Raw genomic sequence first — 23,009 nt, forward strand, 5'->3', positions numbered from 1 at the left:
CTCATCTTCCTTCACTCCAAACAGAAAAGCCTAGCTCACTCAATCTTTCCTCATAAACCGTGCACTTTAATCCAGGCAGCATCCTGGTATATCTCCTCTGCACCCTCTCCAAAGCTTCCACATTCTTCCTAAGATGAGGCAATCAACTGAACACAATACGGTATTCCAAGTGAACTGGAATACAATTATGTTAAACTGTGGTTTGACAGTCTCTGGAATATTGAATATAGGTTGTGTCTCCATGCCAGAGGAGAGCAGGGAAGATTCACTAGACTGGTTCTTCGAATGGTAGTTTTATGTTGTGAGGAGAAGCTGAGTTGGCTAGTCTTCAGGGCTTGAAAGAATGAGATGGGATCTCATTGAAATGTGCAATATTCTCTGAGACTTTGACAACATTGAGCTGGGGAGGATGTTTCATCTGGCTGAGGTGTCACATTCAAAATAAGGAGCAGGCTATTTAAGATGGAAATGAGGGGAAATTTCTTCACTTAGAGAACAGTGGATCTGCGGAATCCTTTGCTCTCTGGTGCTGTAGAGGGTCAGTCACGGTTTACATTAAATAGAGGATGGATTTCTGGATATCGGCAGAATCAGGGAAAATAGTGTTGAGATCAGCCATGACCTGGTTGAATAGCAGAACAGGCTCAATGGGCAGAATGGCCCACTCCTGCACTTATTTGTTGCTACTAGCCTGCTCCTGTGTACTCTTGTTCTCCTTCACAACCTGTCCCCCAGGACCTTGTTTGACTAGTTCCATGAGTTCTGAGGAGGCTGTTTAGGTGACAACAGGTACTGCACACGGAGTGGATGTTTTCTATAGTGGGGGAGTCTAGGACCAGAGTGCACAGCCTCAGAATAGAATGTCCCTTTAGAACAGAGTTGAGCAGGAGTTTCTTTAGCCAGAAGGTGATGATTATATGGAATTCATTGCCAGAGGCAACTATGGAGGCTAAGTCATTTGGTATATTTAAAACAGAGCTTGATAGGTTCTTGATTAGTAAGAATATCAAGGGTTATGGGGAGAAGGCAGGAGAATGAGATTGAGAGGGATAATAAATCAGCCATGCTGGAATGGTGGACCAGACTTGAGTCGCCTAATCCTGCTCCTGTGTCTTATGGTTTATGGTTTTTCTACAGATGGGGTAGGCAATGGGGACTTTCTGAGGAAGTGCACTCGGCCTTACACTTATGAGATCTCTGCACACTCCTGATGCATAGACTACATAGGACAGACAGTACACTGCTGGAACAGGATGTCTCTGAACATGATGTCAAACTAAACTAATCCTTTGTTTGCTCATGATCCATATCCCTATGGGGTGTCCAGGGAGGGACAGCACATCTGCTGAAATGGTTGGCCGTGCCCATTCTGGGGCAGTTCACCCACCTCTGGGCCCCACCGGACACTCAGCTCCTACCTGTGGCTCCCAAGTAGCTGCCTGCATGCGACAGCAGCCACACCCCGGTACACGGCTTCGACAGGTAGTTTAAGCCAGGTGAGGGTAGCCAGCTGGCCTCATACCTGGTGATACATGCCTACCTTAGTAAGCACGGTCAGCTCCGATGGACTGGGCAGATGAGATCAACAGAAAGATCCAATGGCCAGGAAGCCATTCTGCAAAGCTTTGTGGAGAACGAAGGGCATGACAAGGCACAGAAGTCACGGTCATCCACTGCAACCAAGGAAGACCCCAGTTTGTGATGGCCTCTCGGGCCTCTGGACCCAAATTTCCAGGGTTGAGAGAGCGGAACTATACCTGTGCAATGGCTTTTCGGCTTTAAAAATTCTCCTGCTCAGGTCTCCTGTCATTGTTGGATACGACAGACAACCAGCACATCTCTCCATTCCTTGGAATTTCATTGAATATGAAACAAGATTCTAGATTTTCGATAGCATCCTAAACATCATTTCTCCACTTGGAGAGAGAGTGAGCCTGAGAACAGAGTCAGTGAAATGTTGCATTTCTTCTCAGAAGCTTTCAGCACATTCTCCGTCTTCCTGGTAACCTCTTTTCACGACTGTAAGAACTGTTCGTCTTATAATAATAGCTTTACAATAATCCAGAGTTTAGCTATCAGTCCCATAGTTTGAAGAGTGCCACCATTCCTCTGGAATGCCACGACACGTACAGGAGACCAAAGTGTGGATTCTGACTCCCTGCCTGCCTCTATCCACGCAGATAACCTGTGGATTCCTAGCAGGAGATCGAGTGGTGTGGCTCATGTTGGGAGTAGAGAGAAAGAGAGTCAGTAGGGGGAGAGGGAAAGCAAGAGTGAAAAAAGGGAAGAATGAAAGGGAGTGAGAAAGAGAGGGGGGAGGAAAGAAGAGGAGGGAGGAAGGGAAGGAGAGAGGGATGGAAGGAAATGTGACAGGAGGAGGAAGGGGGAGATGAGAGAGGGAGAAAGAGGGGGACAGGAAAGAGAAGGAGGGAAGGGGCAACAAAGAAAAGAGGTGAGGGAGATTGGGGAGAAAGAGGAAAGAGGGTGTGAAGGAGGGAAGGGAAAGATTGTGGGAAGCAAGGGGAGAGGAAAGGAAGGGAAGAAGGAGAGAAAAGAGAGTGATGGAGGAGAAAGGGAGGTAAAGAGTGGTAGGAGAGGAAGGCTTGAAGGTGAGTCACAGGACAGAGAAGGAAGTAAATGCAAACCTTTGACAAAATAAGGCTTGTTCTGATGAGTTCATAAATCGACAGATATAAATAGAGACAAATCCTCTCACTGTCACCCACCTCCTTCCAAACTCCACCTCCAAGGAAAGTTTGGAAGAAGGGTTTGGCCAGGCACAGTGAAGTAGGGGACGACGCATTTGTGACATGGATAATAAAGTGCAGCGGTTGAAGGCGCGTTGAGGGAGGTGTGGTTGGGGGAAAGGGAACAGGCACTTACTCACGTGAAGCTCGCAGGACCATGCATGAAAATAAGGAATTGTTTGGAACTGCAGATGAAGGAGATTTGGCGAGGCGGCTAAAACATGAGCTTCTCAAGCGGCGTGAAAGAGAGGCTGATATGAGAGAGAGAGAGAGATGAGGTGAGGCACTAATGCAGAGACAGAAGATGTACATCTGTCTGCTCTGTAAACTCCGAGGGGCTGTGTGCCTGAAGGGAAGATGCCCGCTCCGATGTGAGTAACAAACTCATTCGCTTCGGTAGTCCCGGGATGTCAAGGTCACGGCCTTAACCAAGGCATGAGCATGCTGAATGAGATCGTGCGGAGAATGCCCCCAGCACTTCACGCAGCCGAGCCGCTGTCGCCGGGAAACAGCCGCAGCTGAAGGAAGGAGGCGCCAAGGACCCGTCCACACCTCCCCATGTTGGCTCGCTCCGGAGCTAACTGACCTGCGAACGGGGCAGGGTGTGGGTCAGAGGGCAGCGGAGACCGTCCCTGCCCAGCCCAGCCCAGCCCAGCCCAGCCATCCTCTCTATACACACCCCCTCCAGAGCCGGCGCTGACGAACTGTCAGCCAGGATGGGTGAGACAGCCGCAGGAAATCTGTGCTGTTGGCAACAGCAGGGGGACTCGGGGCCCGTTCTGGCCACGGGAGAGCTGTGAGTATGAATGGGACGAGCATTTTCCTCCAACCCCTCCCCTCTCTCGTGTGTGTGTGTGTTAGTGTCTGAGATGTGTTAACCCTTCCTGTCTCCGTCAGACACGGCACCCTAACTGTGCTTTAAAAAAGCAGAGTTCTGCGTGGCCAGGCAGTTAAATGCCCTGTCCAAAGGGCTTCCGGTCCACCTGCCCCGCGGCTGGAGGCCCTGCAGGGAAGGTGAGGAGGGAACTCAATTCCGAGCTCCCACGCCCTCAGGCTAGGTAGGGAAGTGGGCGGGGAGTAGCCCGGGGCTCCTCTGTCACCCTGCATCACCAGCTGCCCAATCACAAACCAGCCATTCAGCCTTTTTTTAAAAAAAAGTGGGATCTTGCTGTGCATGCATTTATTTCTGTACCTCTGGCCTGTGAATCTTTGTGAATTTCGAGGAACAGTTTACTGACCACTGGCTAGACATGGCTCTGGGAGGATACAGGCAATGCCTAGATGTAACTTAATTCTTTGCTGCTGGTGCTGAAAGGGGGAGTAGTGCAGGTATTTGCTCTAGACTGGTAATGTAATGGACTAGCAGAAAGAGGCCCGAGTAGCAGTGCAAGGGTTAAAAACGCTGGCAACACGGAGCAGGTCAGGCAGCATCTTATGAGATAAACTGAACCCAACAATTCTGTCAATGGCTTTTCATTACAGAGGTGCATAGAGAGAAGTTCACAGAGATATGAACCTTGTATTAACAATCTGGAGTTAAAACCAAAATTTATTGGTGATAGTGTTGCCGACAAAGATATCAGATTGTTTTTAAAAAAACGTTTGATTATCGAGTGCCCCATAGGGAGAGAGTCTGCAATCTATACTTGGTTTGGCCTGTTAATGTCTCCAGGCAAAACATTGCAATTTTTGCATAAGTTCTCCATGAAATGCCCAAGCAAGGCACTTTAAGGGCAATCAGTAAATGCTGGCCTTGGCAGGAGTTTGCACCACATACCTAAGGGAAGATGTTCTGACATAGCAGAGGGTCCAGAGGTCTAACACATGGACTGCACGTGACAATTCTGTTCAGAAAGGTGAGGGTGGTGCAGTCGCATAGTGATGAGCACAACGCTTAACAGTACCAGGGACCTGGGTTCATTTCCTGCTGCTGTCTGCAAGGAGTTTGTACGTTCTCCCTGTGACCACATGGGTTTCCTCCGGGTGCTCTGGTTTCCTCCCACAGTCCAAAGACGTACCGGTTGTTAGGTTAATTAGTTGTTGTAAATTGTGCAGTGATTACATAGAACATAGAATAGTACAGCACAGTACAGGCCCTTTGGCCCCCAATGTTGTGCCGACCCTCAAACCCTGCCTCCCATATAAGTCTCCACCTTAGGCCAGGGTTAAATTGGAAGTTGCTGAGCGGCATGGTTCAAAGGCGGGGAAGGGCCTATTCCATGCTGTATCTCAATAAATAAATCTTACTGGAATCTACTGAATACACAAAGGCTTGGGTAGATGTGGAGATGTTTCCAGTAGTAGGAGAGTCGAGGGCACACCCTCAGAATAAAGGGATGCCCCTTTAAAACTGAGAATCTCTTCAGGTAGAGGATGGTGAATCTGTGGAACCTGTTGCACCAAGTGCTGTGGAGGCCAAGTCTTTGGGTGTGATTAAGGTGGAGATTAATAGATTCTTGATTAGTAAGGGGGTTATGGGTTATAGGCAGAAGGCGGGAGAATGGTGCTGTAAAGAAAAATCAGTCATGATTAAATGATGAGCAGACTTGAAGAGCCACATCCTGAAATGTGAACCCGAGAGATTCTGCTGATCCTGGAAATCTTGAGCAACACACACAAACTGCTGGAGGAACTTGGCAAGTCAGGCAGAATCTATGGAGGGGAATAAACGGTTGATGTTGCAGGCTGAGACCCTTCATCAAGACTCAAGTATGAGTTGCTTGGTTGCATTTGGTATTTTTTTTCAATAACTGTTCTTTGCATCGGTTTGCATGGGATTCTGGGATATGTAAATTGTGATATCCTCTCCTGTTCAAAGAGAATGGAGGCCATTTGGCCCGTCTAACATTTTGGTGTTGGTTTATGATTGTCACACTGAAAGATTTAAAGTACATTTATCATCAAAGCATGTGTGCGGTAAGCAGCCCTGAGGATCATCTTTCCAAGATACGGTGAAAAGCTTGTCTTGCATACTGTTTATATGGATCAAATCATTACACAGTACATTTAGTACAAGGTAAAACAATAATGCATAATAAAATGTAAAATCTAACGAAAGAGTGTAATGCAGGTAAACAATGAAGTGCAACATCATAAGGTAGATTGAGGGGCCAGGAGTTCATCTTGTCATACAAGAGACCTAATCAAAAGTCTGATAACAGTGGGAGAGAAACTGATCTTAACCTTTCAGGCTTTTGCGTCTTCTGCCTATGGGAGAGGGGAGAAGAGAAAATGTCTGGGATGGATGGGTCTTTGATTATGTTGGCTACTTTACTAAGGCAGTGTGAAGTACTGTATAGACAGAATCCATAGAAGAGAGGCTGGTTTCTGTGATGTGATGAGCTGCGTCCACAACTCTCTGCAGTTGCTTGTGGTTATGTGCAACAAGTCAATAAGCATCTAGACAGAGTGCATTCTATGGTGCATCAATATAAATTGGTAAAAGTTGATGGTTAGTTAATAGACCAACTAAGGACATGGAAGGTATTGCTGTAGATCAGCCTGCATATACTAATTAATGACAGCTGCAGATCAGTGTTCCTACTCTGGAGGTACAGATGAGCATTCCCCACCAGTGTTTGGCTTGATCCCCTCCTATGTGGCATGATGTTTACTGCTCTGTTTGACTCCGGTCTGAAATGCCGACAGTTTACCCTTTTCCATAGATGCTGCCTGGCCTACTGAGTTCCTCCAGCACTTTTTGTGTATTAGGTTGACAGATGAATTGGGAATGGTATATTGACCCCAGTATAGATGAGAGTAAGTGAGAATATGTTGGGTGTTTGATAATCATTTTAGACACCATAGGGTGGAGGGCCTGTTTCCATGCTGTTCTCTACCACCAACTACCACTGTAGGGATGTTTGGACTTGTGGCCATTCTATGTGAACATAGAATGGTATAGTACAGTACTATCTAACCCATGGTGTTAATCCAAGGTCTATCTAACTCTTCCCTCCCACATAGCCTTCCATTCGTATTTCACTTCCACGATTTGTGCCATTTGCTGCTGGAATGTTGCTGATTAGAGTCCTACCTGAGAGTGGTTTTGTATATTTCAAAATATACATTATTCACATAAATTTCCAAAGTGCATGATATTATTAGTTGGTATTCATCAAAATCTTTCAGCAAATAATTCTTGGCATTTTGGTGAGCTTGGCTGCTGCTCTTGGGATTTGCCAATTTCTCCGCTCAGCCTTCAAAGGATAGAGGAAGAGTTGAGCTTTCAAGTTGGAGATCTGGTAGGTCTCTGACCTGAAACATCAACTCTTTTTTCCTCTTCCACAGATGCCACCAGACGTTCTGAGTGTTTCTGTTGGATTTCCAGAATTTGCAATGTTTTGAGTAGAGCAGAAAGCTCTCTTTCAAGAGCACTTTCTATAAATTCTGTAAGTGCTTTTCAGTTGATGAGTACCTTTTGAAGAGTATTCACTGTTCTAATGTAAGACACGTGGCAGCTGGTTTGTCACAGCAAGCTCCAGAAATAGCAGGCAATGAGCAGATTATCTATTTTGAGTGACACTGCTTGGACAACGAATATTGACTAGAACGTGAGGGGGGATTTTCCCAGTCATCTTTAAACAGCCCTACAAGTTCTTTTAATGAGAGCTGATAATTTATACTTTCACAAGACAGGTGACAGCACTTAGTACTCAATGCAGGATTCCACATTTTCAAATAATCAGCCTTTCCTGTTTGCATAAGAATGATCCCGATCATATATCTGTAACAATCTTTCAGGTTTTCTCTCTCCACAGATGCTGTGTGGTCTGCGTTTCCATCAGCTGTTCTCTTCTGCATATCATAGTTTCAACATGTTATATATTTTTTTTCTAACTGGTTGCCCTCATTCAGCTACACAGTGCATATTCATGGTCTTCTACTGCTGTAGCCCTTCTACTTCAAGTTTCGATGTGCTGGTTCAGAGATGCTTTTCTGCACACCACTGTTGGATGGCGTGCTTATTTGAGCTACTGTTGCCTTCCTGTCAGCCTGAAGCAATATGGCTATTCTCCTCTGACCTCTCTCATTAACAAGGCATTTTTACCCACAGAACTGCTGCTCAATGGATGTCTTTTTTTTAATCGCACCATTCTCTATAAATTCTAGATACTACAATTTGTGAAAATCCCAGGAGATCAGCAATTTCTGAGATAGTCAAACCTCCCTGTATGGCACCGAAGTCATTCCACGGTCAAAGTCACTTGGATCACATTTCTTCCTAATTCTGATGTTTGGTCTGAATAACAACTGAATCTCTTGACCATGTCTGCATATTTTTATGCATTGAGTTGCTGCCACATGATTGGCTGATTAGATATTTGCATTAACAAACAGGTTTACGTAATAAAGTGTCCACTGAGAGTATTATGTGGATGCTACCAAAACCATCGGGTCACCTGATGGCCTTGGTCTCCATCAAGATGCTCCTTTTGTTCTCTCTACCCTCTGGCTCCCCTTCAACTTGCTCCCTCACTGTTCCAGTTCAGGTGAAGGATGATTAACCTGAATCATTAACTCTGGTTTGTTCTCCACAGATGCTGTCTGATATGCTGAGTTTTTCTCACACTTTCTTCTACTGTTAATATGTTTCCTGCCATTCATCCAATTCTCTATTCATGCCACTACCATCCCGTTTAGTTCATCGTCTCCCATTTTGATAGTAAGCTTATTATGTGGCACATTGCTGAATGTCTTTTACCACATCAAATGCATTTTCCTCACCAGTCTTTCCCATTATTTATTTTGGAGTTGGATATATCATGCTTCCCATATAGTGTCCATATTCAGTGGTTTTTTTTAAAAACAATTTATTTGGTTTAATGATCATATTTTGCTAGTTAATAAGATTTGCGCAGTGACGGACAGTTTGCCTTTGCATGCTTGTCATTTTCTTCCAGATGGTAGAAAACGGAGCCCCTGGAAGGTGTTGATATTTACATTCAATCCTTGAGAGCATGTCTGTATTTGGAACTAGATTCCTGGGACTATGTCAATATTTGCAGAGGATCATAGAGTATGAATATTTGCAGAGAAGTCTAGGTGGATGTAAATTTTTATGTAGAATCGTGGGAGTATGTCATTGTTCAGTCAGAATCAGGTTTATTATCATTGGCGTGGGTCATGAAATTTGTTTTGTAGTGGCAGTACAGCATGACAAAAATTCCTAAAAGTTACAAAAAATAAATACATAGTGCGAAAGGGGACTAGTGAGGTAGTGTTTGTTGGTCCATGCACCATTCAGTAATCTGATGGCGGATGGTCAATAGGCTGCTCCTAAAACATTGAATGTGCTTCTTCAGGCTCCTGTCCCTCCTCTCCGATGGTAGTAAAGAGATGAGGGTTGTCCTGGATGGTGAGGGTCCTTAATGATGGATGCTGCTTTCCTGAAGCAGCACCTTTTAAAAGTGTCCTCAATGGTGTGAAATTTAATACTGCTTTATAAAACTGTTTACACTGCAACTGGAGTACTGCATTCAATTCTGGTTGCCCCATTATAGGAAGGATATGGAAGCGTTGGAAAAGGTTACCAGGATGCTGCCTGAATTAATGTGCGTGAGCTGTAAGGAGAGGTTCGACAAACTCGGATTGTTTTCTCTGGAGTGGTGGAAGCCAAGGAGAGACCTGATAGAATTTTATAAACTTCTGAGAGGCATAGATAGATCAGGCTGCCAGTATAATTCTCCCAGGATTGAAATGTCTAATATCAGAGGTCATGCATTTAAGATGAGGTGGGGTCTAATATCAGAGGTCATGCATTTAAGATGAGGTGGGTAAGTTTTCAAGATTCAAAGTACATTTATTATCAAAGTATGTATGCCATCTACAATCCTGAGTTCAAAAGAGATGTGCAGGACAATCTTTTACATTGAGAATGGTGGATGCCTGGAATTTGTTGCCACGTGCAGCTGTAGAGGCCAGGTTGTTGGGCGTATTTAAGGCAGAGAGGATTGATAGGTTCTTGACTGGACATGGCATCAAAGGTTATAGGGAGAAGGCCAGGGAGTGGAGTTGAGGAGGAGGGAAAAAAAAGGATCAAGCATGATTGAATGGTGCAGCAGACTCACTAGGCCAGATGACCTAATTCTGCTCCTGTGATTTATGGTCTTATGTGCTGCTTGAGGTGGTAGTGGAGGCAGAAACAATAGGGGCATTTAGATAGTCAGATGGGTATGCATAGAAAGGAGGGATATGGACCATGTGCAGGTAGAAGGGATTAGTTTAATTAGACATTATTACCTTACTTAGTTCGGCACAACATTGTGGGCAGAAGGGCCTGCACCTGTGTTATACTGTTCTATGTTCTCTATATGGACAACCATGAGCTGCTTTAAGATGCAATAAAGACCTGTATGCAGAAAAGATTTACAAGGTTGTCCAATAAGCAAGAAGTCCCGAATTGTAGGGAGGTTTTGGCCAGACTAGGTCTTTATTTCTTGGTACAGGGAATGAATGAGGAATGATCTTGTAGAAATGTTTTAAAATTATGTGAGGAATGGAAAAGGTGGATGGTAAATGTAGGGTTGACCAAAACCAGAGGCCTAGATTTAGAATGAGAGGGGGAAGATTCAGAAGGGACATGAGGGGCAACCTTTTTATGCACAGGGTGGTGAATATATGGAGTAAGCTGCCAGATGAAGTTGTTCAAGAAGGTCAATAGTATCACTTAAGGTACACTTTGACAGTTGCAGAGAGGTGCGGGGCGAGAAGGATATGAGTCAAATGAAGGAAGTTGGGACTAACTGGTTTGGGCACCATGGCTAACATGGACTTGTTGGACAGAATGGCCTGCATCCATGCTCTATTGCTCTATGTCTCAACCCTAACATAGTTTACAGCCAGTGAAGTACTTTTGAAGTGTAGTCACTGTTGTATTTGCAGAGGTTCATGTGTATGCATCAGACTTTGCAGACAATCTCTCAGAAGTTTGAAGAGTTTACTAACTATGACCTACTAATGGAGGGAGCAAGAAACAAATAACAAAATCTCCATGGGGCCAACTGACATCGCTTGCTCCCAAGACTCCCGCCTCCACTGCGCCAGAACAGGAGCAAGGAAAAGGTGCCACATTTAGCAGTGATGCCTGCTCTGTCCCATGGCTATGGCAGGTTTCAGCCTAGCAGAGACTTTGGGAACAAGGAAGAACCTGCAAGAGAAGTTGTCAAGCAGCAGCAAAGAAGAAGACCTTTGCGTACTTCAGAAGGAATAGAAGGTAGAGCTGAGGTGGAACCAGCCATGCATCCACTGACAATCGGAAGGAGAAGGAGCAAGGGTTGGGTAAGGGACTAAGTTACTTGGTCACCCAACAATGCATGCTTCATCTTCATGCATCCAGTACTTTCCAGTGATATTTATCCATTACAACAGCACGTTATTATTGATGCAATGCCAGCCTTAGGCTGGAGTGACCTAGTTGCAGCTTTCTGCTGGGTGATAAACCCAGTGCATTCGATGGGAAGCATTCACTAACTCCCATTTCTTCTTTCCAGATGCTGCTGGTCCATTGCAAGAGAGAGAAGAAGAGGCTGCAGGCACCGTCCAAGGTGAGAAGCGCAGAGTCTGCTGGCCAACGCGGGAACGGTGGCCATACATCAAGTGTGCTGACAAGAGGGGCTCGGTGTCACGCTGGCACCCAGAGGTTCAGGGAGTGGGACAGTGGCCTGAAATGTGGATTGCAGAGGGGCTGGTGGAGTTGCTGGCTTTGACCTTGTTCTGAGGGTGATGGACGGACAGGAGTCCAATGCCTGAGGAAACCTGGGTGCAAATGAGTGAGCGCTCCTGTCTCGGTGTGTTAACCCTCCAGTTAATCTGCTGAGGCTTTCTCTAACCTTGCCTAGCCTCCTTTCCCCTCACTCCACCGAAGCTGAGGCTCTTCAGCCATGGCTCAGTGCTACCTCTGAGTTACAAGGTTGATGGTTTCAAGTCCCACTCCAGTGCGCTAAAGTCCAGACTGGCATCCCTCGACTGATGGAAGCCACACCTTTTCAGACACCTACCTTTGGATGGGACACTGAACCGTGGACGCAAAAGATCCCAAAGCAACACTTGATAAAAGAGCAGGCAAGTAATAAATCACTGGTTTGGCCACAGCTAGAGGACTGCCAATTCTGGACTATATACTTATGAAGAACGTGGACAGGATGCAGAATTGATTTATGGTGTGATTCTAGGGATGAGGATAAGGGGTCATAACCTCCGGAATCGGGGAATAAATTTGGAACGGAGATTAGGAGGAACTGCTTTTCCCAAAGAGTGGTGAATCTCTGGAATGAAGCAGTGGAGGCTACCTCAGTAAATATATTTAAGACAAGGTTGGATAGATTTTTGCATATTAGAGGAATTAAGGTTGTGGGGAAAAAGGCAGATAGGTGGAGATGAGTGTATGGTCAGTTCAGCCATGATCTTATTGAGTGGCAGAGTAGGCTTGACAAGCTAGATGGCCTACTCCCACTCCTATTTCTTATGTTCTTAAATTCTTAGTTCTCTGGACAGATTAGAAAAGCTGCCCAGTCCGTCCTTCTTAGAGAAGAACAGAGAAGAATGAAAGAGGACCTGTCAGAGATCTTTAAAATGATCATTTTGTGTTGTTTATATAAAGAAATAATTATCATTACAACATAGCTCGAAAACATGGAGGCATAGAATGAGGATGTTTCTGAAAAGGACTTAACCTGGCAAGTGGGAAAAATCTATTTACATAACAAGTGGTTGGGGGTCCAGATCACACTATAAGGATGAACGGTGATGGCAGATTCAGTCATAACGCTCCTTGTGGAGAAAGATAATCATTGAAAGGGAAATATTTGCAGGTCGGGTTGGGAGAATGGAAGCTACCAGAATGCTGTTGCATGAGGGCTACTACAGATGTGATGGGCTAGTTTTTCTATCAAGAAAGGTGGAAACTGTTTGTGTCTGTGTGTGTTGGTGTTTAGAAGAATGAGTGGTGAACTTGCTGAGAAATATAAGCATCTGGGGGAGGTATGACAGTGGATGTTGAGATGTTTTCAACAATGGGAGACACAAACAAGGGGCATAGGCACAAATTAAGGAAACATTATTTTAAAAAGGAGGCGCATGCAAACTTTTCGCAGAGGATGATGAATTATTGGAATTCTCGGCTGCACAGGATTGTGGGGACTTGATCATCAGAAGTGTTTAAGGTTAGGTAGATAATTTCTTGAAAGATCGGGAGATTAACCAATATCATGTTGAATAGCAGGCCATTGAGGGGCAAAGTGGCCTTCTCCTGCCCACTCTTTGCTTGTGTTCAGGTGAATGGCCTCAAGTTCAGGTTTCAGATTCGGGTTTAGATTTGTTTATTATGTGTGCATCAGAGCATACGGTGAAATGTGCACGAGCAACCAACACACCCAAGGATGTGCTGGGGAGAGCCCACAAGTGTCACCACACATTCCATAGCATGCCCACAAAGAAAGGCGTGTTTCTGTACTGTGACCGACCTATGATTCTGTTACCCTGGTGCCTTGGCTGCTGTTTATCCTTCAGTCACTATTAATAAGGAGTGATAGTGTTGGAAGAATTGAGTGTTAGCCACCACACACCAAGAGGGGCGTAAAAGTGGTCGAGAAGGTACAGAGAAAATATGCCAAGATGCTTCCCAATGAGGCATTTTAGCGCTATTAGGCCTGAAAAGCTGCAGGTGTTCTCCTTGCAACCAAGATTGACGTGAGTTTTGATGTATTATGGTTGCTATAGATAAGGCAAATAAAAATAAGTTTCTTCTTTAATGGCATAAGAACTAAGGATTTCTCTCTCTCTCTCTCTCTCTCTCTCTCTCTCTCACACACTCACACTCACACACACACACACACTCTTAAGGTTTTGGGCAAGAGATGCATGAGAGCGGTGTGAAGAAAAACTTCTTTCTGGAGCAATTGGGTAATGATTAAGAAATTCTGCAAAGGTGCATCAAAGTGGAGACGAGTGGTAATTTCAGAGAGAAACTGGATCAGCAGTTGAGGGAAATAACTTTGTTGGCCTCAGGTTCAAGTTTCTGGTTATCATCAGGATATAAATGCTATGAAAATCTGTGATTTTTTTCAGCATTACAAAACATAAATTAACAAGTTTACATGATCATAAATTGAACAAAATTGAACATGCAAACATAAACAACAAAATTAACATAACAATCCTAGTGCAAAATTAAGAGAGCGAAGCAGATGTGTAGTCTGAGGTTATGTTTGGGCTTTTCAGGCTGGTTCAAGAACCTGATAGCAGTAGGGAAGAAGTAGTTGTTGAACCTTGAGGTGAGGGTCTTAAAGACTCTTGTACCTCTTGAGATGAAAACATAACCCAGATGGTGGGTGGAGATCACTGATAATGGAATCTGCCTTCCTGAGATATTGCATCTTGTAGATATCCTTGATACTGGGGAGAGCTCTGAAATGAGATGGCCTGATTATGCTGCAAAGAGATATCATGAACTTGATGGTCTGGGAAGTCTTTTGCGCTGTATGATTCAGCTGAGGAGAAATTCCTAAGGTTATGAGAAGAAGACAGGAGATTGGTGTTGAGCAGGATAATAAATCAGCCATGATCAAATGACGGAACAGATTTGATGGGCCAAATTCTGCTCCTATGTCTTGTTATCTAATAGTCAAAGCCCTTTACATCTAAAGGAGGTTATTTCTGATATGTACCCACAGATAAGATATAGAAAAACATCAGATAATAATGTGTGAGAAAGATTTGTCCGTTTAATGTTTAATGTCCATTTAAACATCAATTATTCATCCCCTCCATAGATGCTGCCTGGTCTACTGAGTTCCTCTAGCACTTTGTGTATGTTGCTCAAGATTTCCAGCATCTACAAATTCTCTTGTGCTTATGATTTGTGTCCATTTAATCCCCAGCTTTTTCATCACTGCCTACATCATTATTTTTCTCTCCAAGTTGTAATACAATCTTTATTTTGAAAATTGCTATTGAACCTGCTTCCCTATCAAATAATGTATTACTGAGCAGAGCCATTCACTGGGTCTAAAAGTAGTTCTTGCCATTGCTGCCTCTGGCTCTTTGTCGAATCAAGTGAGATCCATGTCCTCTGATTACCCTGACCTTCCTGACGAGGTATCAGTTTTTCCATATCAAAGTCGAAACATTAATATAAAAGAACAAGGCTGACACCAGAACCAAGGAAATTATAATAAAAATAATGAAGAGAGTATGTACAATTTTTAATAAATGTGTAGATAGGGAATAACACACACATTGAAGCTTTGGACACTACCTCACTTTAATATATAGTATTTCTGTTTTTGCACTTTCTAAAAATCTATTCAATATATATAATTGATATACTAGTTTATTTAAAAATTTTTATTATTATTACGCATGTTTGTACTTCTCTCTGCTAGATTATGTATTGCATTGAATTGCTGCTGCTAAGTTAACAAATTTCACGTCACATGCCGGTGATAATAAACCAGATTCTGAAAATGCTGGAGGAACTCAGCAGGTTATGCAGCACCTATAGGAGGGGAATAACCGGTTGACTTTTCAGGGTGAGACCCTTCATCAGGACTACCATTCTGTTCATAACATCAGGAACCGCAGTAATTAGTAAGATTAAAAATATTCAAATATGACCCCGGGCTATAAAAGATATTAAAGCTGCAGTAATACAAATTTGTTTCAATTGTCTCTTTTATGTCAGTATAATCGGCAAAGCTCACATTTCTTGCTCTTCCCCAATTGAATGAGGAATTGATAGAATGGTGAAGCAGACTCGATGGACCAAATGTCCTAATTGTGCTCCCATGTCTTAATGCCTTGTGGAATTATGTTATCTTCTCATTCTGGTGATGATACACCCACAGTGCTGTCGGACAGAGGGTTCCAGCATTAGCTGCACTGATGAAGGAGAAGTTATCTGCAGTCATCTACTTCTGAGAGAGGACTTTGTGTGTGTGGGTGTGTGTGTGTGTGTGTGTGGGTGTGTGTTTAATTCAATGTTCAGATATTGTGACCAGGTGCAACTTTGTGAGCCAAGAACAGTCATAAGACACCCCTCCTTTCTCTGTTTGCAACCCTACGTTGTAAGTCATTTTGTGCAGTGCTCTCTGCTGAAGGCACTAGGTATCTATTGGAAAAAGCTCAGTTTCTTAACTTTGACTTGATGTATTACTGAAAGACCTGGCGGAATCTAACCGCAGATGCATGGTTTTGTCCGCCTGCACATCTCAATCACTTTTATATTCAATAACTAATTGCGTCACGTGGTTCTTCTCTTGAATTTCATCTAATCCCTGATGATGGTTGTATTGACCCCACATCCCAATAACTTCTATATTCACTGACTGGTCGCATGCTGTGATTCTTCTCTTAAATTTCAAAATAATCTGGGAGGGTGAGTGGATCCTGGTCAGAACCTTGATGTTAAATAAATGAGTCGTAGATTCATAGAGTGTGGAAAGAATACCCTTCAGCTCCTGAAATCCACACTGAGATCAACAATCTGTTAACTCTAATCTGACATTGATCCCATTTTTTAAATTCTCCCCATATTTATTATCAAAGTACATATATGTCACATAGACTACCTTGAGATTTATTTTCTTGCAAGCATTTTCTGCAAAATAAAGAAATGCAATAGAATTTATGAAAAACTTTACTTTAAGACTGATAACCAACCAATGTGAAAAAGAAGACAAATTATGCAAATTAAATAATACTGAGAACATGATTTTAGAGCCCTTAGAAAGTGAGTCTGTGGGTTGTGGAATCAGTTCAGACTTGAACTGAGTGAAGTTTCCCACGCTGGTTCAGGAGTCTGATGGTTGTAGGGTATTAACTGCTCCTAAACCTGGTGGTTTGGAAAATTTGGAAAATAAGGCTGCTGTACCTTCCACCCGATGGTAGTAGTATGAAGAGAGCATGGCCTGGATGGTGGATGCAGCTTTCTTGTGGCAGCACTCCCTTGTTAATGACAGACGAGGCTTTCTTCACACAGCTTTGGGATGTGGGAGGAAATTGGAGATGCTGGAGGAAGCCCCCTCCACCTCTGATTGGGGGTTCTACCGTGTGGATTCAGATTTCCTGGGAATATTCAGGGCCACGATGAAGGCATAAAGTCATAGAGCTATACTTCATGGGAACAGGCCCTTCGTCCAATCTTGCCGTACTGACCTGAGCTAGTTCCATCTGCCTGTGTTTGGCCATATTCCTCTCAGTCCTTCCTGTTCTTTGGAATCGGGTTTACTCATGTCACATGTGCTGAGATACAGTGAAAAGCTTGTTTTGCATACTGTTTCTACAGATAAAACCTTAACACAGTGCATTGAGGTAGAACAAGGTGAAACAAAGTTCTATTTGCTCTATAGCGATTACACTTGATTTTCACAAAAACAATGCAAAATAAAATCTAACAGCAATAGATTTGCTGATTTTTATGGGGTCAGGGGTAAGTTTACGCGGAGAGTGGTGAGTGCGTGGAATAGGCTGCCAGCGGCGGTGGTGGAGGCGGAAGCGATAGGGTCTTTTAAGAGACTCCTGGATGGGTACATGGAGCTTAGAAAAATAAAGGGCTATGGGTAAGCCTAGGTAGTTCTAAGGTAAGGACATGTTCTGCACAGCTTTGTGGGCTGAAGGGCCTGTATTGTGCTGTAGGTTTTCTATGTTTCTATAGAGAAAGTGGTGGTTGGCATCTGTCTGTCTCAAAGGACAATGGGTGATGATGATCATCATCATTGGCCTGGGCGGAAGGTATGAGGATCCTGAGATGCCCGGTCATCAAGATCCCCCTCTTGCCCTCACCAATGTAGTCCAAAGGAAAGCTTATGAAGCAATATGTTTGGCTGCAGGAGCTGCCAGGAGGATGTTCAATGACGTTCAGCCACCTTAGGGGCTCCACCCTGGATTTGCTGTCTGGGTTTTCTCCCATAGCCTTTGTCTCTCCTGAGGCTGTCCGCAAGGCAGTGGGGGCTATTTGCCCATAGCTGGGTATCTGGTTCATGAGCACCAGGGCATGTCCACACGCCAGTGGGCCTGTGTGCTATGTGTGCAGGGACCAGACCACCTCCTCGTCCTCTGTTGTTCAGCCTGAGTCCAAAAGGAGTTCGGTTTCCATGTGTCACCAGTGAGGAGGCACTGCACGAGGCTTGCTGTTGGAGAGGCTGTGTACTGGCAGGGAGAGGCTTGTACACCTGGCCCCCCTTTTCGCGAGTCTGCTCACCAGCAGTGGAAGCTGAAAGTTGGAGCACCAAGCACTACCCACAACACCACCACACTAGACGCGTCACAACAACCATTTTGACACCAATAGAGAAAGTGCAGCGCAGGTAATCAAAATGGACCAAGATCATAGTGAGATAAATTGTGAGGTCAAGGGTCCGATTTGTCATACTAGGGACACTTCACTTGTGAGTCTGTTGGGGTCATCTATTGCATCCGGTGCTCCCGGTGCGGCCTCCTCTACATCGGTGAAACCCGACGCAGATTGGGGGACCGCTTCGTCGAGCACCTCCGCTCCATCCGCCAAAACAGACAGGATCTCCCAGTAGCCACCCACTTCAACTCTGCTTCACATTCCCATTCAGATATGTCCATACATGGCCTCCTCTACTGCCATGATGAGGCTAAACTCAGGTTGGAGGAGCAACACCTCATATACCGTCTAGGTAGTCTCCAGCCCCTTGGTATGAACATAGAATTCTTCAACTTCCAGTAATTCCCTCCCCCTCCCTTCCCCTATCCCTATGTCACTCTGCCCCCTCCCCCAGCTGCCTATCACCTCCCTCATGGTCCCGCCTCCTTCTACTACCCATTGTGTTTTCCCCTATTCTTTCTTCATCTTTCCTGCCTATCACCTCCCTGCCTCCCCTCCCTCACCCCTTTATCTTTCCCCTTACTGGTTTTTCACCAAAAACCTACCAGCCTTCTCCTTCCCACCCTCCCCCCACCTTCTTTATAGGGCCTCTGCCCCTTCCCTCTACAGTCCTGACGAAGGGTTCCGGCCCGAAATGTCGACTGATCTTTTCCACAGATGCTGCCTAGCCTGCTGAGTTCCTCCAGCGTGTTGTGAGTGTTGCTTTGACCCCAGCATCTGCAGATTATTTTGTGTTAGAGAACTATTTAATAGTCTTACAGCAGTTGGGTGGAAGGTATGTTTGAACCGGGTGGTACTTGCTTTCAGGCTTTTGTATCCTCTAATGGAAGAGGGGAGTAGATAGAGTGAGTAGGATCTAGATTAGGCTAGCTACTTTACTCGTGCAGAAGAAGTGTAGACAAAATTTGATGGCAGGTAGGCAAGTTTCCGTGATGCACACATACATAGCTCAGCACAACACTCTACAGTTCTTGCAGTCATCTGCAGAGGGCAGATCAAAATTGGGATCACATATATTGTCACTGACATGCGTTGTGAAGTTTGTTCTTTTGAGGCATCAGTACAGTATAAAACATGCAAATTACTGTAAGTTAAAATAAATAGGGAGATGGTGTTCATGGACCATTCAGAAATCTGGTGATGGAGTGGAAGAAGCTGTTCCCTAATACCTTGAGTTCATGTCTGTACCTCCTTCCTGGTGGTAGTAACGAGAAGAGGGCATGTCATTGATAGTGAAGCCCCTGGGTGGTGGATGCTGCCTTCTTGAGGCGCCGTCTTTTAGGGATGGTGGGAGGCTCGTGATTGTGATGGAGCTGGCTGAGTTTACAATCCTCTGCAGCCTCGTTCGATGCTGGTCATTGGAGCCTCTGTAGTAGGTGGAGATGCAACCAGTCAGAATGCTCTCCGCTATACATCTGTAGAAACTTGCTTGAGGCTTTGGTGACTTGCTAAATCTTCTCGAACTCGATAGCTGGTGGCAAGCCTTCTTCATCAGTGCATTAACACATCAAAGTGTTGGGCCCAAGATTACTCTCTGCGATGTTGAATCAGAATCAGGTTTAATACTACCGGCATACGTTGTGAAGTTTGTTAACTTGGCAGCAGTAGTACAATGCAATACATGATAATATAGAAAAAAAACGGAATTGTATAGTACATGGGTATGTTAAAAAGCCAAATTAAATAAATAGTATAAAAACAGAAATAAAAAAGTAGTGAGGCAGTGTTTATGAGTTCAATGTCAATTTGAATATCGGATGGCAGAGGGGCAGAAGCTGTTCCCGAATCCCTGAGTATGTGCCTTCAGGCTGCTGTACCTCCTTCCAGATGGTAACAATGAGATGCCAAGGAGCATCTTATTTGTTGCTATGACAAGCCGTTATGCATCCAGATGCACCTGCGTAAATGGCTTTTAAGAGCATAAGACATAGAAGCAGAATTAAGCCATTTGGCCCATCTAGTCTGCTCTGTCATTCCATCATGGCTGATTTACTATCCCTCTGCATGCCATTCTTCTGCCTTCTACCCATAACTTGTGATACCCTTACTAATCGAGAAGCTTGCAATCTCTGCTTTAAATATAACCAATGCCTCCACAGCTGTCTGTGGAAACAAATTCCACAGATTCACCACCCTCTGGCTAAAGAAATTCCTTCTCATCTCTGTTCTAAAGGGGCGTCCTTCTATTCTGAGGCTGTGCCTCATTGTTATTATAATTAGATCTTGAACATTCAGAGAATTGGAGAATATGGTCATTGACAGTATCAGTTGCAATCTTATTAAATAGCAGAGCAAGTTCAAAGGCCGAAAGGACCACCTTTTTTACTTCCTATAAAGTATGAAGACTGGACTCATTTGTTTACTGGTTAAACGGAAGCTTCCTCAAGCTGTTTAATCATTAATTGCCTCTATAGCATTCACCCTGCAGGCTGATGCAGTCTGTGTGCCACGCTGAACGAAACAAGCTGTTGCTCAGAGGGAGGGACAGGAATTCAACCCATGCAAACATTGACAAAAGTTGTTCTCCACAACACAGCCATATCTGTGACAGAGAAGCCCTTTATTCTTGGCAGTAGACCAGTTAGTATTTGATGGTGAAAGAGAGCTTGGTAAATGTAAATTACCTGCCTTTATGACTCTGGTTTAAGGCATGAGTGAGGGTGGAGTTTGTCACCTGGAAACATATGTATTGGTGGAAGCAGCTCGTGTGTCAACGACCTTATCAGTGAAATGAGCAAACATATGGATGCTTCTTTGCCTGAATGCTGTGATTCTTTGGTTAATTGCGACACTGATTATGACAGAGTGGACAACATCTCGGAGAATGGGCTTGGGAGTAAGTATTACATCTGGCATGTATACCCGATAGGGAGAGCGAGGGGTGGCCGAACAGGGAAGGAGAAGGAACCGGAGAAAGGCAGGCAGTGGGCGGTAGAAGCGGAGGGGGAGAGAGAAGGGTGGAATAGGAGACTGAGAGAGGAGAGGAGGCAGAAAGACACAGTTACAGGGCAAGGGAGGAAGAGCGAGACACGTAAAGGATGAGGGAGGAGGGATGCAGAGGGAGACACGTAAAGGATGAGGGAGGAGGGATGCAGAGGGAGACACGTAAAGGATGAGGGAGGAGGGATGCAGAGGGAGACACGTACAGGATGAGGGAGGGAGGCAGAGGGAGATGTACGGGATGAGGGAGGGAGGCAGAGGGAGACGTACGGGATGAGGGAGGGAGACGTACGGGATGAAGGAGGGAGGCAGAGGGAGATGTATGGGATGAGGGAGGGAGGCAGATGGGACGTACGGGGTGAGGGAGGGAAGCAGAGGGAGATGTACAGGATGAGGGAGGCAAATGGGATATACAGGATGAGGGAGGGAGGGAGGCAGATGGGACGTACAGGATGAGGGAGGGAGGCAGATGGGACGTACAGGATGAGGGAGGGAGGCAGAGGGAGATGTACAGGATGAGGGAGGGAGGGAGGCAGATGGGACCTACAGGATGAAGGAGGGAGGGAGGCAGATGGGATGTACAGGATAAGAGAGGGAGGAAGAGGGAGATGTACAGGATGAGGGAGGGAGGTAGAGGGAGACGTACGGGATGAGGGAGGGAGGCAGAGGGAGACGTACGGGATGAGGGAGGGAGGCAGAGGGAGACGTGAAGAATGAGGGAGGGAGGTAGAGGGAGTCGTACGGGATGAGGGAGGGAGGTAGAGGGAGATGTACGGGATGAGGGAGGGAGGTAGAGGGAGATGTACAGAATGAGGGAGGGAGGTAGAGGGAGATGAACAGGATGAGGGAGGTAGAGGGAGACGTACAGGGTGAGGGAGGCAGAGGGGACGTGCAGGATGAGGGAGGTAGAGGGAGATGTCAAGGATGAGGGAGGGAGGGAGGCAGAGGGAGATAGAAGATGAGGGAGGTATGCAGGGGGTAGAAGAGGGAGGGGGGCTGAGGCAGGGTGCCATACATGGTGACAGAGCTGAGAGAAACTGTGAGGCAGAGGGAACAAAAGAGAGTGAGGGGGGGGTGGTCTTCAGTTTCTTCCTACATCCTCAAGAAGGAAAGGCACTGGTTGCTGAAAATTACCCCTCATGTACATGGGTGGTAATAGAAACAGAGCGGTGGGGGAAATTCATGAGTGTATGAGAGGGAGCATGTTAAAAGCAGATAACAAAGGGAGATGGGATTGGTCTGACTGCTTCCCAGGATACAATGGGCTGAATAGCCTCTCGTTACATCTTAATGCGATATGAGAATCTACTGGTTGCCTCTGGCACATCACTGTGCATATGTCTTCATTGGGCATTAAGCAGTGGGAGACCTTGTGCACAGGAGAGGTGCTACAGAAACACATGTTTTTCTTCATTCACTGACAGTCCTGTTCAACAGTACCAAAGGAAAGGAGGTAACATACAGTAAAGTGTCTTATTTAAGGGTATTGGATGGCAGATAGGCCACTCATTTGGAGTGGATATGTGTGATATCTTAACTCCTGTTTAATATAAGCATGGTTTAAAGTTGCATAGTGGTTCAATTACTGGATTAGTAACTGGGGTTCTAGCCTATTGATCAAGAAGCAAGGAAGCTAATGCATTTAATTTCAAACCGTTAAACATCTGGAATTAAATGTAAAGTTGGTCTCTGTAAAACTGATCATGTAGCCAGCACTGGATTTCTGTAGAAGCCCATCTAACTCCAGATGATCTGCCATCCTCTGTGTGTACCTTCAGACTCACCGATGTGATCAGGTTCATTATCACTGACTTGTGTCATGAAATTTATTGCTTTGTGGCAGCTGCACAGTGTAATGACAATGATTACAATGATTGGTTAGTTCTCCATCGTAGTTGACGATGACAATGAAACGTGGGCAGGAGATTTTTTTAATGTGGAAAAGCCATTGCACTGGGGCAGTTCTACTC

The 23,009-nt window shown here is 45.0% G+C and overlaps 1 protein-coding gene across 5 annotated transcripts in view; it reads left to right on the forward strand.

The window, feature by feature from the left end:
• Positions 1 to 23,009, forward strand: part of LOC134358370 (PH and SEC7 domain-containing protein 1-like) — a 179,616-nt gene that overhangs the window by 47,783 nt on the left and 108,824 nt on the right. For 2 of the 5 annotated variants that reach the window (XM_063070519.1, XM_063070522.1), the window contains exon 1: positions 2,950 to 3,543. In XM_063070519.1, the coding sequence (XP_062926589.1) occupies positions 3,464 to 3,543 (80 nt within the window). In that variant the 5' untranslated portion in view covers positions 2,950 to 3,463. Of the gene's footprint in view, positions 1 to 2,949; positions 3,544 to 11,239; positions 11,294 to 20,771; positions 20,936 to 22,414; positions 22,493 to 23,009 lie in introns of those variants that run through there. The other 3 variants (XM_063070518.1, XM_063070520.1, XM_063070521.1) reach the window with 3 other exon arrangements.

The sequence above is a fragment of the Mobula hypostoma genome, chromosome 18 (assembly GCF_963921235.1).
Source record: "Mobula hypostoma chromosome 18, sMobHyp1.1, whole genome shotgun sequence".
Taxonomy (NCBI): Eukaryota; Metazoa; Chordata; class Chondrichthyes; order Myliobatiformes; family Myliobatidae; genus Mobula; species Mobula hypostoma.